The sequence below is a fragment of the Micrasema longulum genome, unplaced genomic scaffold (assembly GCF_059751315.1).
Source record: "Micrasema longulum isolate JH-2025_06_02 unplaced genomic scaffold, ASM5975131v1 h1tg000569l, whole genome shotgun sequence".
In the NCBI taxonomy this organism is placed as follows: Eukaryota; Metazoa; Arthropoda; class Insecta; order Trichoptera; family Brachycentridae; genus Micrasema; species Micrasema longulum.
This window is the reverse complement of record NW_028277765.1, coordinates 18,957-38,146: the sequence shown is the minus strand read 5'-3', so window position 1 is coordinate 38,146 and position 19,190 is coordinate 18,957. Positions and strand designations below refer to the sequence as shown.

The 19,190-nt window shown below is 34.4% G+C and overlaps 1 protein-coding gene across 1 annotated transcript; it reads right to left on the bottom strand.

The window, feature by feature from the left end:
* Window positions 1-153: 153 nt before the first annotated feature.
* l(3)80Fg (dnaJ homolog subfamily C member 16 l(3)80Fg) lies at window positions 154-17,483 on the bottom strand. The gene is made up of 13 exons (XM_088228180.1): window positions 17,105-17,483; window positions 16,694-16,870; window positions 15,209-15,298; window positions 14,446-14,726; window positions 13,555-13,735; window positions 12,457-12,658; window positions 10,028-10,241; window positions 9,322-9,572; window positions 7,566-7,738; window positions 6,393-6,578; window positions 5,970-6,071; window positions 5,390-5,594; window positions 154-2,175 (listed from the first exon to the last, which is right to left on the bottom strand). Exons 1-13 carry the CDS (start codon window positions 17,284-17,286, stop codon window positions 1,930-1,932), a joined length of 2,490 nt encoding a protein of 829 aa, XP_088084306.1. The 5' UTR covers window positions 17,287-17,483; the 3' UTR covers window positions 154-1,929.
* Window positions 17,484-19,190: the final 1,707 nt, after the last annotated feature.

The following is a 19,190-nucleotide window of genomic DNA, read 5'->3' as shown; positions in this document are numbered from 1 at the left end:
ATTTTAAAAAATGAAAACAGTTAAAACTAGATTTTTTTGTATTATAAAAAAAGGTTGAGTATTTGAAAAAATAACAGTACTCTTGTTCATTAGATGCTATACATTTATTTATGTTTTCTAGCAGATAAAATTTGCAAATAAAACAGGTATATAGTTTATATAAGTGTATATTTGTTTAAAGTTCTTACATCATTTGTGTGTAGAAATAACATAAAGAGTGTACATTAAAAGATTATGTGTTTTTATAAATACATTCTGACTAGAAATACAATCATTGTAATAAAAGAGTTAACAATATATTATGGACTAGAATATTCAACTGCCACACCCCTTTTTCTTAAAATAACGCAATGCCAAAACAAAGTAATAACTTAAATTTTCTGTATGAGATAATTAGGAAGGCCGTTGGTAATAATGATTAATTCTAATATTTGGTATTTTGTGACATTTGAATTACTTTGTGATTTGGAAATATGTAATTAATAGTACATATCGAAAAGGAAGTATTAATTTATTTTAAAGCTATGTTCTCTTATTTTAGATTATATGTATTCTCCTTGGAAATACAGCTCTAGTACTTAATTATGGCGAGTTTTGTAAGCGCTACTTTTTAGATTAGTTTGTTAAACTAAATTTAGTTATAAATTTGGAAAAATGTAAATATTTTGTATAAAGTGCGCGCTAAAAATGATCTATAATTTCATGTCATTACATTACAATCTAGCATCATTACACTTGCACGAATGCAATCGAACATGCCGATTTATTGATATAATATGTATAGTTTAATTGGTTATCAGTCTAGGCGATAACTACAAAACACATTACATATATATTCGGTTTAACGAATTGTACATTGTTAAGAACATAATATGTTCATTATTATGAATTCAATATTACTACGTACGAATAACAATGCATTTCAGTCAATAACTGAATCAAACATATAGAATCACTCATTCAATTAACATTTATAACATATTTAAATAAATAATTACACACATCACCTGATCACAAATTCACATAAATTAAAGGTACAATACACATAGAACGTAAATCTTTTTTTATTTAATAATATTCAACAATATAAAATATAAACATAACTCAAAGTGCAGACGCACACTTAACTGCGACGTGAGAGTACGCACCTGCAGTTATGGCGATGCAAGTGCTAGTATGAGAACTACAATACACATACCATCCACACATAATATGTAGATCCGTGCGAGATGAGAGGTTGCATTTCCTAATTAATTGTCATCCAATAAAAATATCTAACGTTGATAGAAGGCTCATAAGCCAGGCAAGTACTGCATTATGTTTTGAAAACTTTGTTCCAACTTATAGATAGAGAAAAGTTAACATAGTTGTAAAAGATTATTGATAATTTGATAGGTAGCATATTTTGTAAGATTTATAGTTTAAATAAAATTACATACTGTAATTACATTAAGAATAGAGTCATTATGAAGTCAGTGAAACTCTTAAGATAATTACCATCTTTTCTTGGTCCCTAAATTTATCTCTACATTTCCAGTCTCGTGATATGATTACACGAGCAAGGCGACTGGAGAATAGTGTAAACCGATATTTGGCATCACCGTAAAATATCCACCCCGATACCTGACAGTGATTCCGCTAATAAAGTGATGCAAATTCCACTAAACCTTGGAACATACCTAAAAAGTTTCACTGAAGCTGCAAACTGCAACACACACAGAGGTCCTGTTTATCTGCTGTTATTGCCACACTTGGTAGATCCGCATTTCAAATAGTATTTAGATGTATAAATTCAGGGCTCATTTTGACGCTGGAAAGGTAATTAAAAATATTTCTAATGATTCGAGAGAATGAAATGAAAATATTTTGAAGAATTTTGGTATTTTTTTGTTGAGTAATTGATGTGACGGTAAGGTTGGTGTATTTTCTCTACTTGGTGGTAAAGTCCGGCCAGTAGTTGACGTAGTAGCGGTGCGTGGTGCCCTCAAACAGGCGGTCGAGCCAGTTATCGAGCCCCAGCAGCAGGGAGCCTTGAAGGATGGGCAGGCCAGAGTCGCTGTCGCTGTCCGAGGATGAGGAACTGTGGAATCCCATGAAGGCTCCTGCCTCGGGATCTGCTGCCCCGCCACCCCCGCCACCTCCTCCGCCCAGCCGCCGAGTCATGCGTGCCATCCTCTGGACAGCAAAATCATAAAAATAATGGTTATAATTTATCCCAGCACGTTTGGGTAGTATAGTGGTAGGTAAATTGGGTTGTGGTCCCATAGTAGTATTGTGGATTCACGGACCCAAGGTCCCAGGTTCAAATCCCACTCTACCACAACTCGATTTCCATTTTTCCAGCACAAGTTATTTACGAATTTTGGGAAATGGTCTGAAAATTTAAATATTTGAGTAAATAATAAGAACTCTAGTATTTCTCTTTAAAAAATAAAAATGATACCCTCAGAGTAATAATGCGCTAGCTATAGAGGGGCCCTATCGTTATTTTGCATAGAAGGAAACTATTACATATTTTGGTTAGCGACAACTTCACTCTGCTGGTGGCCATTTCGTTTTGTTTGACAACAGACGCATACAGACACTTTCGTCGATGTGCGTGGCTTTGTTTGTAAATAACTTGGATATTTACTCATTACAATAAATAAAAATCGACAATGGTGAATTGCGGTATGTTTGGTTGCAGCAGTAGGAGCTGAAGGTGTTGAAGGAGTCAGATTTCACGGGTAATTGATTTCGATAAATATTTTTATTTGATTTACATTGATTTTTGGCATTTATTGTCTCGACGTGTGTATTCTACGATTTAACGTTAAAAAGTTTGAGTCTGTATCGAGTATAGGTTGATTCAAATTTGACTGGAAAATAATTTCAGGGTATGTGTAAAATATAGAATTTCGATTGGATAATACTTAAATATTAAAAGAATACATCAAAAGTTTACATCTATAATATGCCTGCCTCGTTAGTACTGAAATTAGGTAGTGAAATGTTTTTTTTAAATTTTATTTTATTTAGAAAACATACAGTCATACAAAATAAGTTTTAAAAACAAAAATTTTTTAACATAAAAAGACCAATTAAGTTTTCATAAATTAAAAAGATATAAACATTAAATGTGACAAAAAATAAAAAATAAATATGAATTTTAAGTGAAAAAAGGATAATTGTTGACATTTGCGTTTTCCATGGAGGTAATAAATTAAAATAAATAAAAATACCGAATGTACACTCCGAGCCATCCACGCACACACATGAACGCACATATAAAACATATACATTACATGCGGCACATATACATAGCATAAACCACTCAAGATGTACATTCAGCAACTATCCCAAATAATCGACCCCATGAAGAAATTTTCTGTACAAATGCAACGTGCAGTTAAAAATGTCTACATCAATACTGAGTCCGTTATAATTTCTACAGGTACGTCTAATGAATGAATTGTTGTTTTGATAATCCATACAAATTGCTTTGAATGTGTCAGATTTTGTCGACAATTTCCTTTTTGCGGTCATAAAAAGCCTCTGTTTTTTTTGTGTAATAAATTGTCCAAATGAAATTGACGAATCCTCTCTTCACCTTTTTCAACTTTGATTTTTAATTTAAATTCATCACATATTCTGCATGTGTCCGAACGAGTATATTCTAACGAAATATTAAAATTCTCTTGGAACAATTTTTTATATTATAGGAATCTTTATAGTTTATACAACTCATGCATTGTTTTTTATGTTCAAATCTTACGAGAGGTAAATTCGTTTGGAATTTTTAAGGCTGTAATGGCGGCTGCTGTGGCCTTTGAAAGATTGGATATGTTCCAATACTTTTATTTCAAACTGTTCTTTTAGCTTCCGGTGGAGACTAGATTTGGACTCTGCGTGTCCAGTGTATCTTTAAGATTTTTGAATGTAGTATATTTGTCTCTTTCCAATATCATGTATAGACATAAAAGCTTTAGCACAAACAGTAATGTAATTGTATTGTTTTGTTTCTGAGTCAGGGTCAGGATTAAGGACAACGTTAACTTTGTAGTTGTATGAAGCATAATTTCTTCTTGTAGAATCACTTAAACGAAGTCTTCTTTGTTTCAAGCCCATAGCAGTTATCAAATTAGCTAAATATTCATTTTGAACATCATGCGATTTTAAGTTATTAAAATATTTCAATACATCCGTTCTTTGCCTTTTATTCACGTTATCAAAGCATTTAAGCCTTGTACACTTGCAGTTTTCTCTGGCTTCATGGCATTGTACATTTATTGTATTCGAAACAATTGATAATCTACTAGTTTTTCTTTTCTTCTTGGTTGACTGCAAAATTATCACACTGTCGTTGTTATCACTGTCACTCATTTTTCAACACTGATATTAAAAATACTCATTGAGAGACCAAAAAAATCACACCTTTTCACAAAAACTTCTGCTACAAAATGATTTACCTGAAATGACTGACTACGCACGTTCCTTAAAATTACGCGCGAACTTCGAATCTTTCTTCTCAGTATCATACTGACTGCTCGCGTTTCTTCAGCTCGGCTCAAAATTTTAAATACATTTTGCCAATGATTGAACGGATATTACGACATTTTGATAGGACGCACGGGTGCATACTGTTAATACCTACAACTTGGTATATTTAACTCAAATCTGTAAAAATCACGACTCCGCATGTTTCTTCGGCCCACCCTTCATATATAACTGCCACAATTAACTTCATAGATAGATTTTCTGATATAAATCAACACAAAATAAACTGCATTTAAATTTTTTTATTTTTTTAGAAAATCACAAGGTTTCTTGTCCCTCCTGAACATTTTGACAAATAGTTCATCCGCAGTATTGAACTTACATAGATTATATAATATTACATTTCAAATAGCAATAAGTAAAAGTATTGTGATGGTAAATAAATAAAATTGAAAACTCATTCTTATTTAAAGTTCTTCAAATTACACATTTTCACAAAACACATAAGACATACATTGCAATGTGCTCTAAAACTTTGACTATAAAGGGATTTGAGTTGGAAACTATGTATGTATTTGGTGATTTTTCAATGATTTAGATTGGTGTTTCGGTTATTGCACGTGTTAAATATTATGTTTTTGTAATATTTTGTTTGTTTATTTATTTGTTTTTATTTACATTTATTAAGTACAGAGGCACAACCAGGAACGACCCATGCCCGTCAACTTGTGATATTATTTTATATATTTTTTGAAATGTTTATTGTATAAGTCCTCTTTCACAAGACTCTAGTCTCACAATAATCCAGTAAAAAGCAACCATAATTATTATTGATAACTTATAGTGCCATTATTATAACAATTTGACAAAAAGACGCATATCCCAATGGAAATTGTTAGAATGAACAACAAACCTTAGAACCCTTGGTAGTCTCGGGGTGTTTGGCATGGAACATACAAAAATATTTGCGGTGACCATTGAGAGCCACCACGGTCCCCACACAGTTCCGTGGGTTGATCCTCAGCTCCCGGGGTTCCGGGAGGGACAACTGCAGCAGGTGACGGTACCAACCGACGTGGCGGTCCACGTCCAGGTGGGAGAACTGGAGAGTCTTGTTTCTGTATAAAAGAGGATAGGATAGAATCATTTAATAAAACAACGGTCATAAAATTACAAAGGATTAAAATTGTAGAATGAGATGCGTGAAAGTACATACATTTGTTGGATAAAACTATATATTTTAACTACAAACTTCACAATATTGCTTTTTCGGAAAATTGGTTTGAATTTTCAGCATGTATTTATTTTGTATATATGTGTATATAATCCGCTGCTTTCACTAATTTGACACTTGCCAGTTTTTGGAGTAGCGAATTAAAGAGTACATGTAATTTCATAAGACTACTCGATCTCAGTTAGGTGAGTATTTCAGATTTCATTTAAAATTTAGTTTAAGCATTTTAACTAATGAGTAAGGTATGTGGTATGCTCACTTTCTGTACGGCCAGACTGTCTTGTGGAACATGGTAAGCAACTGTGCTCGGGACTGCTGATCCACAAGGAGAACTATTGTACGACAACCGGGCTTCAGTAATCTGAAAATAACCATTAAACATGACATTTGTTTCATTGATTGAATCGCCATTCACTTTGTAAAACTTCATGTATAAGTTTATTCTATTAAAGGAACACAACTAGGGAGAGCGCTCCCCCAATCGACGGGTGATACAAAACTAATATTATAAATACAGAATATTCACAGATTAAATTAGTGGTAGAAACTAAAGTTAAATTGGTGGGTGGGTATATTCCACTTATCTATATATGCTATTAGGAAACATGATCAATGGAGATTAAAAAATGTTAAGAAGCACGGCTTATGTACATAACTTTAATTATTAAAGTGGATTATATACCTGACAAGGCCATTATATTTCTCAGCTCGTAGTTCGTGCAGTTTGAGCTCAGACTGCGAGATGACGCTGGCACGGGGGATGGTGGGGGAGCCGTTGTTATTGTTCTGGGCCGCCTTACTGGACTCCGTACTGCCGTTAGATTGCTTCTCCGAGCGACGACGCTGGATAGACTCTTCCTCCAACCGACTGCCCCGAGAAACACAGTGATATAAACATAGTGATTATAGTAACGCATGTAATAGATATTTACAAAATATAAAATATTTTATTTGTTTTTATATTCTTTAGTATAGGCTCGTAAAATATTAAATTTTATTAAATTAATTTATTGCATATAAATACGCATACATATATTTCCAGGGAATCTATTCTTTTAATTTACCTATTATAAAAATTAGCCTCGATGAAGACTTTGTAAACAGGTTCCAGTGATCCTTAACCGTTACATAAAATGATACTATTATAACCATCTATTGGAGGAAAAAAAGCTTTCTCATAAACAAAGAAAAAAAAAAAAGTAAATAAAATAAATTTACTACAACTTTGCTGTCATTCAATGTTTGAAAAATGACCCGTCACATTTTTTGGCCAAGAGAGAGAAAAGTGGATCCCAGGACTGTGCGGTGTGCAGTAACACAAATAAAAAGGGAAGGAGAAAAGAAACCAGGTCAGCACCCAGGATTGTGTTTTAAAAACTACCACATGGAGAAAAAAAATTCAATAGTCGTAAAATTACTAACTTTTTTTTTTTTTATGAATCCATAGGCTAATAAATTTTTTTTTTTTGGAAATTGATATTTTTTCTATCCATTCGCAAGAATTTAATTCAGAGCTAGCTTAAACAGCGAGTGTAAAATAAAATAGAGTTCAAAGGGTTGATCTCAAATTTATAATAAATGTAGACATGTAACATGTAATTAATTGAAATGAAGCGTGTTTTTTTTTTTTATAGCATATTATGCATTTTCAGACACTTTATTATAAAAATATTTTTTAAAGAAATTTTTGCATTCTTATGATTAACCTTAATATGAAACTTTTAGGGCCATTCTCAACTAGTCAGAAAAAAGTGTGCTTGACAATGAGAAGCAGGTTATGAAGAGCGGAGTTTGAATCTCGGACTTCAGATTTATTTACACATTTTATATCACGCAACGCTATAGAGTGTCTTACACAAGGTGCGCCATTAGGTATCCCGCAGCCAGGATGAGCAGGATGGTGGCCAGGACTGACAGTACGGGCAGCAGGGTGTCCTTGCGGAGGCAGTCATTCGCGTACTCCAGCATCATGCCCAGTGCCTCCAACGTCCGGCCCCACAGGCCCGCTGTGTGCTCGTCCACCAGTTCCTATAGGAAACACTCTGGATATGTCAAACTGATATAATATTATCAACAGATAATGATTTAGATAAAATTATCAATAAAACTTTTTGGTTTAGTTTCACTTTTATTTCATTTGACCAACCAGCGCTTTTGCCTAAGAAGGAATCTTCAGGACTGGTAAATTGTTAACAACATTATGAACTTTTATAATATTTGTTACAAGGTTTGGATATACAAATATAATTACAACTGGTTTGCAAAACAGCTATTTTTTTTGTAAGTTTTAGACTGAAATTGGGAAGTCCTAATATTGTTTTTATTTCTTATTATTTAAAAGGTAAGGAAAGAACAAATGGAAGAACACAATAAAGCAGCAGAATGGAAAATACACTTTTTAGCAGATTAAATTAGCATAATACATTGATTTTATGACAGGGAAGTTTACATATAATAAAGAATAATGATAAAATATTTTAAGGAACATACATAAATATTACATTTTAGTTTCCGAACTGAAGAAATTTCTAAATAAAAATAACAATGATGGTATTTGAGGTTCAAACTAACTAATATTAAAATATCTAGGGACAAAGAAACACTTGTGACATTAAAATTAAATACAACAATATGAAATTAAATTAAAGGTTCAAGTAAAGGGGAGTTCGTAAATTCTAATTGTTGGTTAATTACGACTGCTTTAAGTTTAATCCTATTTATTTCTAATGTTTCCAGTTTATCCAACAAGCATCGTCGTTGAATTTATTTATTGACACCTGAGCAACTTCCATTCGCCGCTGTTTTTGTTCAAAATTCAAAAATTTTGGAACAAATTTTGCTGCCACGCGTTTTATACCCGAAACATAAAAAAATAAATCATAGCATGAGACGATATGCCAACATCATCAGCGACTTCTCTGATTATGATTCGGCGATCATTCATAACCATTTCATTAACTTTTTCCACGTTTTCATCGGTTGTTGATGTGGAGGGCCATCCGGGCCGATCGTCATCTTCAACGTCTTCACGGCCATCTTGGAAATGCTTCTACCACTCGTAAACTCTTGTTTTACTCATAGCAGACTCACCATTGGCCTTTGTTAACATTTCACACACTTTGTTACACTTTTTTTTTTTTTAAACAAAATTTGTTACAAATTCTTTGGTCCATTTTTTTTAACAAACTAAAATCGCAGAGCGCATAAAAACACGTCTAACCTTAGCGGCTGCCATAGACAAAGTAAAGAATGAATACAGCTGAAAATTTTAGTATATAACATTTAAAAAAATTGACAATCGGACTCTCCAAACCCGCAAAATATAAAAATTCCCGTTATTTTCTGAACACACCTCGTACATAGTGGATTTTGCATATTAGTTTAATTGATGTCCTGATGAAGAGTACAGGGGTACATCTCAAAACGGGTAGACAGAAAATTGTAATTGGTAAGTGGTTATATACAAATATTTAGTAAAATGTTTAGCAACAAAGTTAATGGTTTAAAAATTAATCATATTTACAATTTGGTTATTATGTTATCGGGAAATCCATTTTATTAATAAAATGTTAATACTTCATTTCATTAGTATTTTTTAGAGCCAGACTCACCTTGACTACAGCTTCGTAGGACATAACCTCCGTCGGTCTCAGCAGCCTCCTGAGGGTGTCGGCCAGCTGCTTCTGAGTCCTGTTGAGCCTGGCCTCCTCTCCTCCCAGGGCCAGCCCCTCGGCCCCCGCGTCACCCCCCTCGGAGGGCCAGCGTTCCGGCAGCCACTCGTGGCGCACGCGGGACTCGTCCCTGCGCCAGATTATTACTATGCGGAGCTCTGCCCATGAGGGGTCTTTAGATGCCACGCCAGCTGGAAAATGATTGAGCTCCGTATTAAATATATTCAATTTTAAGTAAATTGTTTAAAATTATTGTGAAGTGGTTTATACATACTTATAAATAAATACCGTAAAATGTCATACCACAAAGTGAAAAATGTTTTTGATATTAAAAATAAAATATAATAGTGTAGAATATAAAAAAATATTTCATGTCAACCCTCCTACGAATCGAACCCAGGACCTGAAGCAAGATATGAAAATACGCCAACCACTATGATACAAGGCGAACTTTTCTCCACTCTATTTCATTTTTTTTAGAAAGTAGCAAGCAAACTAAAAAAACACTCGCCTAGCATTTTGATTCTACACTATTTCACACACAGAACTGTATTCTTCATCTGCTCTGACACAGAAGAAATGTATGCTAGTCTAAAACCACTCTGCTAGAGGCAGTTTTACTGCGGTGGAAAAATAAAATAGTTACCAGACGAAGAGAGTGCCTCTACAAACTGGGGCTGTGCGTCCATGTATAAGTGGGCGAACCTCACGCGGTCAGGGGGCAGCGAGGTGGCGGCTGCATAGCGGCGCAGGCGCGAGCGCGCGGCGGCGTGCGCGCCCCCCTCACGCGACAGCAGCACGGCGCACAGCCGGCGTCGGCCCCCTTGCCACTCCGCGGGACACACACTCTCCAGAATACCCTGTAATGTCAAAACTCGTACCATTATTGTGAAGAGGTGGACACGTTGTCTATTAAAACACCAAACAGACTTGAGTGTGGATCTCTGATCTGGCACCCCACCAGTTGAAGTACTCTGTTATGAAGAGAGTACAGACACTATCCATGGTTGTACCTGTCAGACTTCATACTGGGAATGCATGGCTACAGTAGTTTGGAGAGAAGAAGAAATGCATTGTATTTTTTAATTTGTGGTATTACAATCAACTTAGGTGTAATGCAGTGTTTTTCTGTGTGTTCCAAACCTTAGACATTGGCGGCTTAAGCTGTTTTATCTTGCCGAACCAGCCTGCCAATGGCAGTAGAAAGAGCAATGTCTTTACTCAACCGTATATCTTTAGATATTGAAATCTTTCATGTTCCAGAAAGTTCAGAGAGAATAGCTTCCTTTTACTCTAATTACGAGGTATTCTATATCATGTTTTATGTTCAAATTCCATTGTTAATTTTTCTCATGTTATGAACAAACAAACAAACAAACCATCACGCCGTTTCTCCGTAAGGGTAGGTAGAGAAGATAGAACGCCATATCACTCTATCTTTGCATACAGACCTCGCTTCCTCTACATTCATACATCTTCTCATGCACGCACGCCGATTATTCTTATGACATGTCCATCTTCAAATATTTGATGGACTTGATCGTGCCATGTCTTTCTCAGTCTTCCTCGTTTTCTGCACCTATCAACATTCGCATCGTAGATCCTTTAGCTGTTCTTTCATTGTCCATTCGCTCTACATGTCCAAACCAACGCAGCACCCCTTTCTTGATTCTGTCGATAATGCATATCTCAGCCTTACACAGTTCACGGATCCCGTCATTTGTGCACCTATCATACATCATTTTACTACACATTCGCCCGAGGGATCGCATTTCGACAGCATTTAACCTATTTTCATCATCATTTTTCCAATTCCATACTTTGCTCCCATACATTAGAGTTGGCACTAGAACTTCATTGTGAACTGCTAGTTTAGCCTCCTGCGATAAACATTTGTTTGCCAAAGTAGATTTCAGTGCTATGTAAGCTTTGAAATACATAGTTTCAATACATATTGATTTATTTTCAGTTTCAGTGTCAAAATACAGCGTTTATTGGCAAAAAATAGTACTTAATATACAATTTGCTTGCAATACCAAAATAATAAAAAAGTTCATTGAAATAAGTGCCCTTTGTATAAAGTAGTTAACTAAAACAACGAGGAAGTTCAGCCCTAAGGGAAATTGTATTTAAAAAACCTTTTCTTATGCGTGGTAAATATTAGAGCATTAAAGTGTACGGCAGTTATGTATGTTACAGGCAGTATGAAAAAAATAATTTAATAAAAACGAGCTATTTTGAATGACGTCACTAGTTCATATGAATCAACCAATGATAAGAGAGTTACAATATTTGAGTTTGTCCAAATGTTCGGAGACAATAGACTGGAATTCACTCCCTTGGGAGTCAATAAGAGAGTTGTGAAAGATTTCCAGATTACGGTATGTCAACGGACCAATCGGCAGAACTGACCGTGAAGAAGTGGAAGAGAACTGGAGATGCCACACTCGGAGTAATTTGGAAATGCAAAACTTTAAGAAATCATAGTGCTGATAATACGATACATAAAAGTCTTTTGGATTAGTTTAATAGTCTATTAACAAATAAAAAATACACTGAACTTCAACAATATAAAATTGCAAGGAAATATTCCTAGCAACTTTACTTAGCACAAAAATAGCTGTTCTTAAGGATTTTTATCGGAGCTAGGACCATCCAAAAACTCAAAAAGGCATCCAGTTTTATCTGCCGTCTTCGGCTCACGGATACGATAATTTTGAGAAATGGAAAAGATTTTCTTTCTGATATTCTTTCTTTAAAAAAATAGCCAATTCAGTTTTGGGGTGAGGAAATCGGGCAGCCAAACATCAATTTTAGTTAGGCAAAATTAGTTCTCTTTTTAGCATGGTATCGTGGAAGCATTTACGAGAGTGAAAGAAAAACAATGTTCAAATACCTATTCATCAAAATTGTCTGGCACCGCAATTTTTCTTAATGCTATCTATTAGGATAAATACAAATTATGTTTTGTGGTCTTGATCATGTAGTTTGTAATTTTGTAGTTAGGACCATTTTTCCAATACAATGTTAAAAAAAAAAACAATAATGCATCCACCATAGCGCGGGTGTTTATACCTGTGAGGAGAGTCTGGGAAGAGTGAGAAACTGGTTGTCGGAAATGACTTGGTGTAGTGTGGCAGTGGGGATGTCGGCCATACTGACGGAGGCAGCCGGACGCGACCATTCCTCCCGGAAAAGCATCACGGTATCCAGCCCCGACTGCACCGAGTAACGAGACCGCAGTTTCTCCGTGCTGGGGGCGCTCAGATCAACAAACCTGAAAAAGTTAAATAACTCAGTCAGATGAATCTCAGCAGCATCAATAAAGATTTTAGCTCTTCAACTTCACAAAAATCAACAGATAGAAGAATTGAAGAAATAAGTATGTTTAAAAAAAAGCAAAATGGTGAATGTTACAGTGTGTAAAATGGCCGCGTACACCAGCCAATGACCAGTAAATGTCTAGATTTCTATATTCCTTCTCTAAAATGTTCTCCATCCCTGTTGTAATATGACAATACATTTAAGGCGCACTCTGACTATATCTATGTTAGTATACATTTATTTTCTATATCCTATTTTCATAGTTTGGCAAACACTTTTAACAGAGACAGAAAATCTCTTCACGGGGCAGGTCAAATGATCACTTCATGGGACGGGTGCGCGTGAGTTCATTTGAGGTAAAATGAGAAAGATGGATTACAATTGAAGTTATTTATTAAGTAGTTACACACGGGTTACATCCTATTATCTTGTACAGAAGGAATTTACAATGGCGAGCACTGGCGGAGAGCTATGGGCAGGCGACACGAAATGCTAAGATGAAATGTAGTGAGTTCTTCCGATGCACGGCGCTCAATATCTCGTCCGGGCTGACGCTGCAGCAGACTACACGTTGCGGGCCGAAGCGGAGCTCACGGCTGTTGGTGTTGCTCGCCACAACTTAACACACTGTGTAATATTCAATATTCCACTTTATTGATTAGCAACCGTTACAATGAGAGTAATAATTTTATTAGTCTTTTCCGCCTAGTTTTTAAGTCATATTAACATTGCTTATAATATACTAAAAAGTTTAAATGCCACCTTATAAAGTTATTGTTGGATGGGAGAGAATTTTGGCCTTAGACTTTTATAAGAACCTACATTTTATCGATGCGTTTGTGGACTCACCCGAAAGAAACTCGATCCCTGAAGTGATATGCGGCGAGGAGGTAACGTAACCTCACAGACGGTTTGTCTTCTAAAATCAGTCCTCTGACTTTGTTGTCCTCCCAACCGGCAAGGAAACTATCCACATTATCGTCAGTTATTGGTTTCACCAATTTATAAGGCATCTTTGATTTAATGAATTCTGAAAACAAAGCATCCGCATTAAAATTAAATTAAGTTTGGTCGGGGTTAACAATGTTCGCACAAAAATATATCTGTTCTCAAAAAACTGGTTATCTTTTTTTTTAAATATCACACCTCTGATAAAATAGTCATAATTTTTAAAAATCTGATTTTGAGGTGTATATACGTAGAAAATTATGAAAAATATTTCTATGTGTTGAAAAATAGGCATAATTCTACCTTTACGATTTAAATACATAATGTCTGACACTCTTAAATTAGCACTTAAAGTGGCCATTTTCAAACAGTGTCATATTTCAACTATTTTCTTCATGAAAATTGAGATTTTCTTTGAAAAATGTAATATAATTTTTTAGGACAAATCTAAATTATATGACACATCGGCATTTCTTTAAAGGGTGAAAAATGCACTGAACTTGCAATGCAATATGATTTTGAGTTTGTGGATCTCCTAGAAATTCTGTTTTTTTTTCTGACTTTATTTTATCGGACATGCGATATAATTAATGTTTGGTCACAATCTTCAAAATACATGAAACCATTTATTACAAATTCGTGAACCAAATGGATTAATGAATTTAACAGGCCAAATACATAGGTAAAAATTTGTTTTTATTTGTGAGATTTTATAGGATAAATGTTAAAAGTAAAATTTTAGGGCTCATTTAAAAATAATGTAGAATGTTTCCCTTGGGGATATTGTCTCACCGACAACTTTCTGCACGGAAAGCGTGGTCTCCCTGTACAGGTAGGCTCTGCGGTTGACGAGCGCCACGAGCGCCGGCAGGCCCGGTAGGCCAAGCTGGCGCGCCAGGAGGGGCTCGTGCGCGGCGTGCACCGTGGCGAGCACGACGCCGCGCGGCCGCAGCGCGTCCAGCAGCCGCCGCCACGCGGGAGCCGCGCGGGCGCACTCCATGCACCAGTCTGAGTAGAACAGCACCAGCACTACCGAACGGCTGCTCTTCTCCACCAGCTTATGTTCAAAGTGCCTGGAAATGTGATGAGGAAGTTCAGTGGTTTTTAAAAAAATATAATATATATATGAAAATATAAAAAAATTGTATCGTATTGTCATCGGTTTGATTAAAAGTTTTGTAATTTTGAAAATCCCACCAGAACTTAAAATTTTTACCGCCTGCGTTGTCATGAGTTCTGGTCAAGGAGTTATCAAAACACACATCTGAACGGAGAAACATAACTGACAAGGGGCAAAGAAAACATGGGTTTAATTGACGATTATTATATGAACCGCTGATGTGCAGGCATTCTACGACATCGAATGGGATTAGTTTGTTGGAACGACAAATAATTTGTTTTTGTTTCTGGCATTTGAAAGTTTAACTTCGTACAATTCAAACGTCAATAAAGTGAAAGCACCGTCAGTTAAAACATGCAAAAATTGGATAAAAAAATGTTTTTTTTACACGTGAACTGAAATCTTTGGGCCTTAACCAACAGCATAACTACCCACCTAGTTGTAACGGAGAGTTTATGGAACAAGGTAATATCTTGATCTTGAAAATGGAATCTTCCACCGAACAGATTTTCAAACGGGTCAGTCCTGCAATGAGAGAAGTAAAGGCTTATTTCAAATGCAATCGATTATTTAAAATATAAAATTATATACTTAGTGCTTTCAGATATTAATCGTAATCAATGGAGATTTTTTAATCTTGCTACTCATTTTAATATAAAGTGTAAACCATAATCAAATGAAACTAATATTAATTTTATTCAAACCTTGCAAAATTCTATGATCAAATTGCTACTACATAAAGATGTATACCGCCAGAGACACAATATTTCAATATCATTAATGTATAAATCTGTAAATAAATCATCTGTTAGGGCTCTACTTTGGTACAAATTAATTTGTCAGCATACGTCGCACTCCGAGTATAAACTCAAGTTGGTACATGATTACAACACCAGGTTTACTAGTATGGAAGGGCTAGCTGTTCCTAGATACTGCAATAAATATGGCAAAAGGACACTGCAATACAGTATACCTAAAATATTTAACATGCTACCAAACAATATTAAAAATACTGAGTTAAATACAGGAGTGCGACGTTTGCTCAAATTATGGTTATTAGAAAAAAGTTTTTTGTATTAGTGATAGTTTTTAATTTTTCATAATGTAATCTGTAATTGTTTTTCAAGTAAAATTATTGTTAATGTAGGTTAAGTGTAAATAATCGATGTAATTTATAAGAACCTGCTGACGAGTTGTATGTATGCAACTCAGCAGGACTTTAATTTAAGACTATTTTGTAAATATTTTTGAAAAATAAATAAAAAAAAATAATTAAAAAAACAAATAAAATAAATATAACTTTGTTTTTAACGAATAACGTTTCAATGCACAAGCTTCTGTATCAAGGTATAATTTACTAATTGATCTTATTCTATTTTATTTTAACAGTGTTTAATGAATATTAAATCTAAGCATATGGATTTAATAAGTCAAGTTGTTTTATATTTATTTTATTATAATGAATAACCACCAAGTTAGTGCTTCGAATATAAATTTATACAGAATGAAAACAAAACAAAGAAAAACTTATACACATGACTCAAAAAATATACAGGAAAAGCAATAAATAAATTATGAATAAGTGAGATATAGAAGATAACTCTAGTACAAAACAAAACAACACTCTTTAGGACACAACTTGAGTAAACCATAATTAAAAATGGCAACTGGTTTTTGGCAAATTGTATTGTTAAAAGTGTTATATTTTTATGTAAAACCGTGTTGGTTTTGTTAGTAAATAAATCCTAAGCAAACTAAATCCTTTTAAAATAAAATAAAAATAGCATCCCAGTTATGTCTGATATTTATGAAATTTCTCTGTCTGTTGAATTATTATTGAAACGGTTCTTCTAGTGAATTAAAAAGCTAGTGTTGTTGACCAAGTGATTTCCAGTTGTATTTTGGATCAATGCATGTTACCTGAAGCGACCGTACTGGCTGTAATCGTGTCTCTCTTTGTACATAGTGCTATCTTCTGAAGTGATTCCGTGCAAGTCATACGCCTTTCTTCTCTCAGAATCTGACAACAGTTCATACGCCTGCTTTATCTCCACAAACTTGGTTTCTGCATTGGGATCCTCATTTTTATCAGGATGCCTGGAAAGTTGAGTTAAAAATGTGTTACTTCACTTGATGTTGACACCAGTCTCCGAGGGTAAGGATAATTAATTTCATTACACGCGTCGAAAACATTAAATTACTTTAGGCCAAACGCACGCTAAATTTTCATACATAATTTAATCCTCAACGACGGGAACGCGAACTTTACAATGGTGAATTGACATTTGACCACACCAGTATTTTTATTAATAATAAAATCTGTTTACTCACCATTCTTTCGCTAGTGTCTTGTATGCCCGTCTAATATCTTGCAAGCTAGCTCGACGATTTATGCCTAAAATCTTATAAGGGTCATCTATATTTTGCAAATTCCCCAAAGAGCTTAACCATAATATAAAAATAAAATTCAAAGCCAGTCTCTGGGCGCTGAAACCACTCCATATCCATCTCATTTTTTAATTAATTCGTCGACGGATACATAAAAAACGAGGTAAAACTAAAAACTGTCTTTAAACTCAGGAAATATAATTAATATTTCAATATTCCAAAATATTGATCATCGCTATGAAATTGTTCAAAGATCACAGAAATTGAGGAAGAAGGAGATTTCGATTCCCCACCAACTAGTCGCCAATCCGAAAATAGACACAGATAAACCTCACAAACTTCAAAATACGGTAAATAATCTTCTTCTTTCTTTGTTTGCGTTATCTAAAACATAAGTGAAAATTCTTGATGGAAGTTCATTGTAAAACACGAGTGATACTTTAATCCACAAATTTGGAATATCCAGAGACCGATTTCATCGCTTTCGCGACATCATTCTTCTTTCTTGTTTGACTTTATTTTTTTCTTTATTGAGACCCCTCCCTAAAATATGATAAAATTTACCGAAATACAAGTTTAAATTTAACCCATATATTTACAAATAAAATTTACTCAGGTAAATAAAATGATTGAAAATTGTAACGGAAACAACAAAACATATAAATATTTACAAAATCACGCAAAAAACTATACAATATAAATATAATAATAATTATCGGATTCAATGGTGGCTCTATTGTGTCCAATAAATGATGATAAAAATTAAAAAGTCAATTTTTTGTATGATTTATTTTAGTTTTAGCTTTCGTTTGTTGCGCCGCGCCTTGTTACCGCTTTCGAATTTGACTAAAATAAAATCAAGGATAGTAATATGAAACAACAAAGTAGAAAAAAAAAAGTTTTTTCGATCGAGATATTTTGATTTTTATAAATGATTATGATTAATAGCCATTTATCACGGTTTTTGTCCGTATAGGCGACTCTATAAGTGGATGGCGTATTATTACTTTAAGAGAATACCCAAATAAACAAACGAGCCACGTGATATTCGACGGACAATTATTTGATTGGGTAATTATTGGCGCATAGTTTTAAGTATCCAAATTATTAATAATTCTTGCACTCCCTTCATAAAACTTTTGAATGAAACATTTTCCATTAAATAATATGTAACAGAAGCAATAATTATGTCATTTAAAAAATAATGATAATTTTAATCAAAATTGATGTTAAAAAAATTATTTAAAAAATGCTATAATGGAAATGGACTTCTGTAAGTGAAATTAATAGAAGTAAGCACAGTTTTTGCCATAATTCGTGTCTGCAATATGGTCATGAGGAATGAAAATATCCGACCTAAACCCCTCATATAATTTGCCAAACTCCCAGTGAAAGGGGTAATAAAAGCAGCAGAGTTTAATTCAATTAAAATCGCGGTTTACCGATTTTTTTTTTAAAGAGTGACTCGATCGTTTATTGACAAAAAAACATTGATTTTTGTATAAGCGAAACGGAAGGAAGGCCCACGGTCTTTTAAATGATTTTCGAGTATGTGGTGGGAGCACATTCATATAAGGTCCAGGTACTTCATCACGAATGCAAAGTTTCCTTGGATATTCCACAGCAAAGTTGTGCAGTGACTTTTATGCGCATATAAGCCAAGATAGTTTGTATTTCCCCTGTGTGGAAAACGTAGCTAGTGTAATATCCGAAGTGGTGGAGTGATATGACATATTACTGAACTTAGAGATTCGAAAAATAAGTTTTACTGCGACATTTAATATTGACTGTAGGCGAGTCATTTTATACATTGGTAGACACGGGTAGACCTCGAATCGAGTAAGTTCTAATTTTTTAAGTCTCACATAAATAATATTTTTATCTGTGTAGTTTATTCAGATCCCTAGAGGATTTCCTTTAATGCGATCTCTTAGACGAATATGTGGGAAATCAATGTATGACAGGGTTACGAATGATGAAATCAGGCGAGAGTGTAAATCTGAGTCAAGTATAATTGATAAGATTAAGA